This window comes from Neolamprologus multifasciatus, chromosome 9, assembly GCF_963576455.1.
Source record: "Neolamprologus multifasciatus chromosome 9, fNeoMul1.2, whole genome shotgun sequence".
Lineage (NCBI taxonomy): Eukaryota > Metazoa > Chordata > Actinopteri > Cichliformes > Cichlidae > Neolamprologus > Neolamprologus multifasciatus.
The window spans coordinates 25,254,435-25,264,069 of record NC_140447.1 but is presented as its reverse complement, the minus strand read 5'-3'; the positions used below and the strand labels follow the sequence as shown (position 1 = coordinate 25,264,069).

Genomic DNA, 9,635 nt, shown 5'->3' with positions numbered 1-9,635 from the left:
CATTTATCAGATCAGACAGCCAGTGAACTAGAACCAAATTATCCTCACAGGACACCGATTATTGCAGATTAATCTGATGATGAAGATGGTGTTGCTGCTGTCTGTAAAAATACATCACTGTTTTTGTCTACTTTCTCACTCTCTTTGAAGTGCAGATGACCGTGACAACGCAGACTCCTGATTGGCCTTCAACTTCACCCCCTTCACTGTGGTAAGAACTCTTTCTGCACGTGCTCATTAGGGTTTGGGGCGTCGGCCACAAAGCCCTTATATAGTTACGACTTCCTGTGCTGCTAAAAACACCCATTCATCAAACACAGACCACGATGCTATTGTTCACCCCTGTGACTAACAATCACTTGTGTCCTGTTTATATCTCATTGTCTCAATTCTCAACTGGGACCCTACTCATAGTGTTTTGATTGCCTCTGCTCCGCTTTTAGTCTCTAATTTTTTCAGTTGCTTTACAGATTGGAAATCAAGAGCTGGTTCTGTTGCTCCAGCTATTAAAAAACTAAACAAAAATCCATTGAATCCATTGAATCAAGAATGCATTAACCTTCAGTTATCCTTCAGTCTCAAGTTGCATAAATATGATCAATAACTTAGCAACGTGTAACCTAATTGTGAGGAAATATTTACAGATATTCAACAGCAGGTAATAAGAAAACAATAAACTAGTGTAACTACCAAATATTACAGTTTCAGAGCTGCAGGCTATCTCTCAGTTGTAATGTATGCTTGCCTATTAGCTTGTACAGTTTTTAAGCAGGTATGATCACAATAATATCATCCAAATAGTCACGATAGCAGGAAAAAAGTGAAGAACAGTATATCACTAACAAGCAAGCAGCAACCTCTGGAACTAAAAACTGAGGGCAGTGAAGAAGTGACTAAACCCTGTACTTCCTCTAATGGCCACTTGAAGCTGGCCTTAAAAGGAAGTCAAACGGGAATCCCATTGGCTCCAACATCTAAGAGTATTCACAACCTGCTAATAAAAACAGTTTGGCCTTATATTGATCGTATACCACTTTATAACATCTTTTAGCACCATTTGGATACTGGAAAGGCTTAAAGCTACAGTAACTGTGTGACTGCTTTGACTGACAGCTCCTAAACATCTTAAAAGACTTATCTGACAAATAATATGCCTTGTTCTGTAAAATCAACTGACCAAGAAGAACTGGTTTAGGTGTGATTTTAGTATTTTATTAGACTGATATTTATCAGGTTTCCATTTAGCAGGTATCTGTGTCTGTGAATTGCACCTGTACAGAATATTAATTTCCGTTAAATTCTGTTTAATTCATATAGCACTAATGCACAATAACAGTCCCCCCGAGGCACTTTATATTGTAAGGTAAAGGCTGTACAATAGTAAGAAGAAACCCCCCAAATAAGCAAGCACTTGGTGACTGTGGGAAGGAAAAATAACCCTTTTAACAGGAAGAAATCTTTGAAAGAACTGACAGCTTGCTAACCACACAAGCTTTACTGACAGCACTACAGCACTCAAACCCTCTTGTTCAAGTACTGCACTGTGGATGATCTTCATTGATGGTACCTGATATGTTTATATATTCATAGAGTAGAAAATATCACAAGATATTACTATAAACTAGTGTTATTTGTTTGCTAGCACATACCAATCCAGACGTGGTTTAAAAGCCTGCAACATCACTTAAATATAAAGTGTTTCCCAGTGGGTTTGGTGTCTCTTTCCCATTTACTGTTACTGGACTCGAGCCACCACCCTTCTCATTGGTAGTTTATCAGTTACCAAAGATCAAGTTGTGTAGAGAGAACCACGACCACCTCCCTTTAGAGGTATGTCCTTCCCACAGACCACTTTACTGGTCTCTGATAGCAAACTACAGTCATGAGGCAGCTATACCTTCTTGTTCAGATTGTCCTCTGTTAATCATGCTCTTAAATATAGTCTAACTAAATCCTAAAACCTAGATAAAGGTTATAGAAACAACTATTACCTGATATCCTGGGAAGAGTCCTTCGTGGACAAGAGATATAACAATTACACAACAGGTAAAAAAACTGATATCCAAAAATCCAAAAGATGTACCTCTCAGTACAAGCAGACCCACAAGTAGCCAGTAGCCTGTTTCTGTCATCTGAATTTATTCTCAATATTATCTTCACCATCAGTGCTAATAGCAGATGCATATCCTGTGGTCCACATCAATCAGCAATTTACCGTACACTTAGTGCTGAGCACAAAATCACTAATGCTACTCAGCAGTAACAGTCTGTCTTTAAGGAAAACAGTTTTCCGCTAACTTAGCAAGAAGGAAGATGACAAGTGGATTGTCATCGTTGATTTCCCGAACTCCTGTCCACAAAACATGACATTTCCTGTCATGTCTAAACACAGAATAACAAAAATATAGTTAATAAACAATTAAGAGATGAACATCTCAAAACACACAGTAAAAGAAATGTAGTGTTTTTTTGCAAATGTCCAACAACCTTTTGGGTCAAATCTTTTTGACTTAATGTTTCCTAGTTTGAGGGTTGTTGTGAGATTATGAAATTATCATTAAACAGGATTTTTCAACTGCCATTGTACAGTTTCTACTTTTCACATACAAAACAAACAAATACACGTTACTGCGTGTCTATTTTGAGGACAAGTGATCACCAAGGCGAAGTAGTTCGTGGGGTGCAGCCTGTGGTTACTGAAGTCTCCATCTACTCTTACAAACAGAATGTGCAGCCAGCTCCAGAAGTGAAACCTGAACCAAGAGTCCTAAATAAACCTAAAGAAAATTCCATTCACAGGTAGGGCGACATCTGTGTATCTGTGTAAGACAGCAGAAATTACATCTTAAGATTTGGACATTTAAAAAGAGCTGTACTCACTTGTGACAAAAGATATGTTTTAAATTACTGTAGAAGCTGTCAGAGGCATCACCACTGCAGTGGAGCTGATTTGTCGAACCGATACTTCATGCTTGACATTCCAACCTCCAAAAGTGAAAAAAGACAATGCTAAACTGTCAAAAGAAAAGAAATGAAAATCAGAGTTCTTCTAGATGCAAGTCTCTACACATAGCAGCCAATTCCAAAAAAAAAAAAAAAAAATTGTAACTAATATGAAGAAAAATCTAAATTAACTTAATTAAAATGTCATATAGAGAATCATCAAGCTATATTTTTGCCATCTTTGTGGTCCACAGAGGAGTTGTTTTGAATATTATCAGCTACTTTAAGGAGTGGTGAAATCTGATGCAGATATTTGTGTTGCCTATAGGATTAAGTTACAACAAATACTGTTAAAAAGTGTTGAAAAATCTGGATAAACTAATGTGAGATTTGATTGATATATTAATACTCCCCAGAGCACTTAGTCTACAGATTCTGATTATCAGCTCTCTTTTTCTTCTAGTGTCACCATTAACTGTCTTTTTGGGTATTTTTTTTTTAATTTAATTTGAAAAGACTGTCAAGCATTTTAGTTCCGACATTCATCTAGAGCCTGTCTTACCTTTCTTTTAAAGCTACTATAAAATTATTATTTATGGTTTTTCTGCAAAGAGTCATCGTCTGCTGTTTGGATTGTTGTGGAATTGGTTCAGATATTCATGGTCCCCAGCGGATTAAATCAGTAAACTAACTGTTACAAAGCACCTTTCAATTGTCATAGCAGCATAATGCAATTGTATCTTTTTGAGTTTTTTGAATAACTGGCCTGTAAATGGCCTGTTCCCCTCTGGGGAACACGTGTCTACACAAAATATCTTAATGGTTCATCTTGTGGGTGTGTTCATCATCGTGTGTGTGTGTATAGCGCTTTACTTAGTCCCTAAGGATCCCGAAGCGCTTTACACTACATTCAGTCATTCACCCATTTACACACTGGTGATGGCAAGCTACATCGTAGCCACAGCTGCCCTGGGGCACACTGACAGAGGCGAGGCTGCCGAACACTGGCGCCACTGGGCCCTCTGACCACCACCAGCAGGCAACGGGTGAAGTGTCTTGCCCAAGGACACAACGACCGAGACTGTCCGAGCCGGGGCTCAAACCGGCAACCTTCCAATTACAAGACGAACTGCCAACTCTTGCGCCACGATAACCCCACAATATGAACCATTAAGATATTTTGTGTAGAAAAGCACTGCAATGCAGGGTCGTTCCTCTTGTGTCACTATGAAATGATCATTCGTGTGTTGCTGTTTTTGTGCTTGTCGTTTCACAGCTACAGGATGAATTATCATTAAATTTAGCACAGATAGCAGTGTTCCCCAGAGGATTAATTGTCAGGGCTCTGTGTGCGGGCAGGTGGAGATGTGGATCCAAGTGCAGGACTCAAACATGGAATTGTAGCTCAAAACCTCAGCTTTATTGCTGGAGAACACAAAACATGAACTGAACAAAAAATACTGGCAACAGAGAACTGAAACACACAGGCATAATTCTGAGGGTACGACGCGACACTGAGCACAGGAAAACACAGGGCTAATATACACGGGGTGGTAATCAGGGAATGGGCAACAGGAGGGAGACACAGCTGGGAGAAATTGGACTAACGAGACAGGGGAGCAGTAGAACTGAACACACTCACATGAGACAGACCTTCACAATAAAACAGGAAATAAGAAACCACTAAACAAAGACGCAGACAGAATATAACACATGCAACTCAAACAATACATGCAACAACCAATCCTTAAACACGGATAAACAGAAACATGAAACTAATAATCATCATCACCACCACAAGCCCTACAAGAGAATAAGAAAACAATCCATAATGCAAAAACACACCAAAATAACTGAAACACAGATTCGTCATAAAACCCAACAAAGCACCAGAGAAACATAAAGAATAATCCATCATTCAAAAATAAACCAAAAACGTAACAACTCAAAAAGCTGGGTCGAACTGACCCAGAACCGTGACATTAATAACCTAGCAGCAACATGATGTTGTGTGCATGTTTACATAAACATTGGAACAACTACTGAACAGATTTGCATGGGAGTTGTTACTCATTCAGTCCCCAGAGGTTTTCTTCAGTTTGAGACTGTCATTATTTTATAATTTTTTTCCTCTAGTTTAACCATCTAGTGTTCTTTGTGTTTTTAGTGGAGAATTTAAACAGCCACAGGATAGGTTACAGAGACACTCCACAGATATTTAAGTTTGATCTCACTTTAATGACTTTCTTCTGTTAAAGCCTACAATTTATAGAGCTGTAGTGGGGAAAAAACAGAACAATGTTATGATAGCTTGTCATGGAAAATGATTTGTAATAAACATTGGTGATCCATTCATTTTATTCTGTCTCATCATGGGGTCATATTTTCAACTCGTACAATAATTTGGATTATAGCCAAATACTTAATGGCCCATTACATCCCCATTAGTCGCAGCCACACTTGTATTTAGTGCTATCAAATAAATGTAAGAATAATAACACTAAAATATGACAGCAGCCCTTTATTATAGGTAAATGGGGGAGATTGCAGCATTAAATTAGGGGCAATTTCTCACTATAAACCAGACAGGCAGAACATGGCTCTTTTCTGGCCTCTCCCTCACTACTGTTCATCATCCTCCCATGTCTGTTTACCCAAGCATCCCTGCAGGCTGTCATTAGTGCATGATAAGCAACAGAAGCACACACGCAAGGGCACATAAGCAGTCTGTTTGCATAGATTGGCAAAAAATATAAGCTTCCAATGTGCCTTATCAGAGGACGAATGTACACACGCAAAAGACGCCAAGTCCTCAGACTCATGACTCAACATGGTCCGATCTTCCCACAGACATACACTGCACTAAATATTCAGTGATAAGAGTCTCCAAAGTGGCCTCAATGTTGAACCTGCTGACAGAGGTGTCTGCTCATCTTACTAAACACACCTCTGTGGCTAAGCTCAAGGCCAATCAGTATTTACAGTCTGTGGGAAACACCCTTCCAAATTACAATGTGTCAATCCTCTCGCTCACGCACTCAAGAAACATAATCACTGCACGGCTCTGTGAAAACACTGTGGTTTGGCACTGTTACTAAAAGTGTAGCTTGTGTGCTTTTGTTACAGTATCTGAGGAATACAATGGGCCAATATGCTGGGAACATGCCGGGTATAAAGTTAGAAAGGTGCTCTGCTCTGCAGCCTCCTGAGAGAAAGATCAGGCGTATGACCTTTAGCAACCCTGACAGACCACAGCGACCACAGCTTTTACTTGTAGCAGAGTACTCCTCCACAGTGGTATGTCTGTTTTTACTACAGTAAAAGATCTGAATACTTTATATTCCACTGCTGATGAGCTATACAACACTGGCTCCACCAAATTATGTAAGGAGAAGAAGAAACATCACTATGTAGAAATGTTTTATTGCACGCGAACACCCTGTATTAAGATAACGCGTATCATAGCCAAAAGCATAATAATGAAAAAGGCAACTTGTTCATGCCTTCCGAGCTTAAATCTTAAACTGTTTATGATTATTTCACACTATGTAAATTATTTTATTTTAATATTCTTTTCACACTTACAGATTCAACAAGGTGATGGAAACAGTCATCAGACGTTTTGGTTCCGTTTCACAGCTGCTGCACATTTGTCAGCTGAACATCCATGATGCCAGTCTGCAGTCCCACCACATCCTGCTGCTCTATTGAATTTAGAACTGGTGACTGTGAAGGCCATTTGAGTACAGTGAACTCATCGTGTTCAAGAACCCAGTGTGAGATGATTTGAGCTTTGTGATATGGGGCATTATCCTGCTGGAAACAGCTATCAGAAGTTGGGTACAATATGGGCATAAAGGAACAGACAGGGTCAGGGACAAGGTTTAGGTAGGCTGTGGTGATTTAACAATGCTTATTTGGTACTGAAGGGACTAAGATATGCATATAAGATATACACCATACCATTACACCACTTGCTTTCATGTTGTTTGCGCACAATTCTGGCGCTAACATCTAAATGTTGTGTGTTCAGAGATGCTCTTCTCCAACAAGTGCGTATTTGAGTTACTGCTGGGGATGGCCAGAAAATCTTAGTAAATCAGCAGTTTCTAAAATACTCAGACCAGCACCAAGAACATATGTAAAGTCATATAAATAAACTCCCTTTTGAAGGTTGAACTTTAGCATCATGAGGACCACATGTAAATGCCTAAATTAACCAAATTGCTGCCATGTGATTGGCTGATTAGATATTAGCATTAACAAGTGCACATGGCTTAAGTGGTCAGTGAGTTTAATTTCTCATTGTTTTAAATCTTACTGAAGTGTGAGGACTTTGCTATCCTAAGCACTTCTAATGTGTTTCATTATAATCAATTTTCTTGTCATATCATCTCTGTTGCTGCTGTTTTATTGTAAATGCTGTATTATCACTGTGACAGTATACAGTATTGTCACTGCTGCAGTGCAGGTAATGTTAACCGCTTCATAGGGGAAAATTGCACATATTATACAAAATTATCTTTTTTTTTTGCTTAAATATAACTTATGATATCTAACGTTTTGTCACTAAATGACAAATTGATGAATAAAAGTAAGACATGTGTAGTAGAAGTAGAAGTAGTAGAAGACATACCAACAGTGGCTTCAACAGACAAAAGAAAAAGGAAAGAGAGGAAAAAACTGTTATTTTTATTTCACAATTTCTAGAAATTGATTTTTGCAACTATATGGCAGACGTATAATAAAAAATAAAACGTACACATAAAGAAAAGGTGAGTGAAAAAGAAAGCAATTTTCGCACTGCAATGCCAGACCAATCTGAAGGATAGATGCCATTTAAATATGCTCAAATTGATAGGAGTCCATTTATTTAATTAAATAATTCATGTTTTCATGAACAGTAGGTAGTAACGTTTTTCAACAGTGATAAGGAATTCAAGATTATTATATTGCCATGCATTCACCAGAAAACAAAAGAAGGCTCCTTAAATGTTTTTGTGTCCACAGGTTAGCTTAGTCAATACCTCAGGAAAATATGGCATTTTTGGAATCAAAGTAATGAAAAACACAAACACACGTTTCATCAGTTCAGTCTTTGTAAACAGTCACATAGGACAGTGCTTTACAGCAAGTGCATTTGTTAACTTGTTTGTGTGCTTTTGGATTTATGGCAGCAACACGGTGGATTAAACTTGTTTTCCCTGGTGGTCCAATTTTAAAGGCAGAGTGATGTTATACTGAACAGTCTCCACAAGGTGGGCAGTGCTTCTGGGTAATGCAGTCTGTTCACAGTTTAATGGTCCACAACACTCAAACGCATCCTGAGACAACATCTCTCAGTCCACCGGGGCAGCTGACCGCTGTGGCTACCGTGCCGTGACCATCCACAGGCCCAGCGCCACGTTGGCCGCCAGCAGGGCGCTGCCTGCCAGGAGCAGGAAGAAACCAATCAGCTCACGCTTCTGACGGTCTATTACCACACTGGCCAGTGTGGCCTCCAGCAGGGCGTTCAGCATCCACTGACCATCGAGAGCAAAGCACGGCACAGAGTTGACTACTGCTAATGCGCCAGAGAGGGACACCACGTATCTGAGAGGAAGGGCAGCTCAGGAAAGCAAACACAGTAACAGGCAATTATTTAAGTGTCAGTTTAAGCAGCGAGCAATGGAAGCAGAGAAAGTTTACTTCTGTCTGCTGGACAGCTAGCAAACAGTAGCAGTCCATTCTTTACAGTGAGCTCAAAAACTCCAATTTGGTTAATTTTCTGAAAGAAATATTCTCTCCTGTTGAGACAGCTCCCAGTTTGGGCTCAGGACACCGACACACTCTCTACTTTAAACTTTCCTTTTTGGTAAATTCCCTTCAGTAGGCCCTGAACAGTCCCATAGTTATGCTACTATAAGCTCTGGCTGTTGATGATAAACAGATGATGAACAAAAAAGTTGCCCTTTGCCACGACGCTCTACTTTACACTTTCCAAAGGCATACCATTAGTACTTTCCCCTTTGTGGTTTCTCATTATTCCTCTTTACTTTCCCTTAATTCCTCAACCAGTTGCAGTGGCCTCCATCTGGTTGGTTCTGCCAGAACTCTCTTCCTGTGAAACAGGAGTTCTTGACCATCACCAACTGCTTGTTCACAGGGTGTGATTGTTTGACATTTCTATCAATATTGTAAGGCAGGGTACTCCAACTCCAGTCCTCGAGAGCTACTGTCCGGTAGCTTTTAGATTCATGCTTGTTCAGGACATCTGAATCAAATGAATGGCTTGTTACCAGGCCTTTGTCAAACTTGAAGCTGAAGAAGCAATTAAACCATTTGATAGGGCTGTGTCGGAGCAGGGATGCATCTAAAAGCTGCAGGACAGCAGCTCTCGAGGACTGGAGTTGGAGAGGGAAATTAAACTATTTTTAAAGATTAATGAGATACGTTTTTACATTCCATCTTCTTAATATCTGTCATTTAATTCAGCCAAAGCATATCACGTCAGTGAGAACCAGTAGATATAGCATTATCTAGAATATACTCTCAATTAGTTGTTACTTTGGAGTGTCTGTCCATAAAAAAAATAAAGGTATCCACCATGACGTTACTCAGTGGTTTGTGCAGTCTGGTGTTTGAACTCTCAAACTAATCATTATGGCCGCTGCCATGTTGGCTTTTTGAAACAGTACATCACAAAGTCAATT

General features: G+C 39.5%; 1 protein-coding gene across 1 annotated transcript in view; it reads right to left on the bottom strand.

Annotated features, from left to right (window-relative positions):
- Positions 1 to 7,617: 7,617 nt before the first annotated feature.
- mbtps2 (membrane-bound transcription factor peptidase, site 2) overlaps positions 7,618 to 9,635 on the bottom strand; it is a 30,948-nt gene continuing 28,930 nt past the window's right edge. The window contains exon 11 of the mRNA XM_085173284.1: positions 7,618 to 8,535. Coding sequence (XP_085029410.1) covers positions 8,313 to 8,535 — 223 coding nt within the window. The 3' untranslated portion in view covers positions 7,618 to 8,312. The remainder of the gene's footprint in view (positions 8,536 to 9,635) is intronic.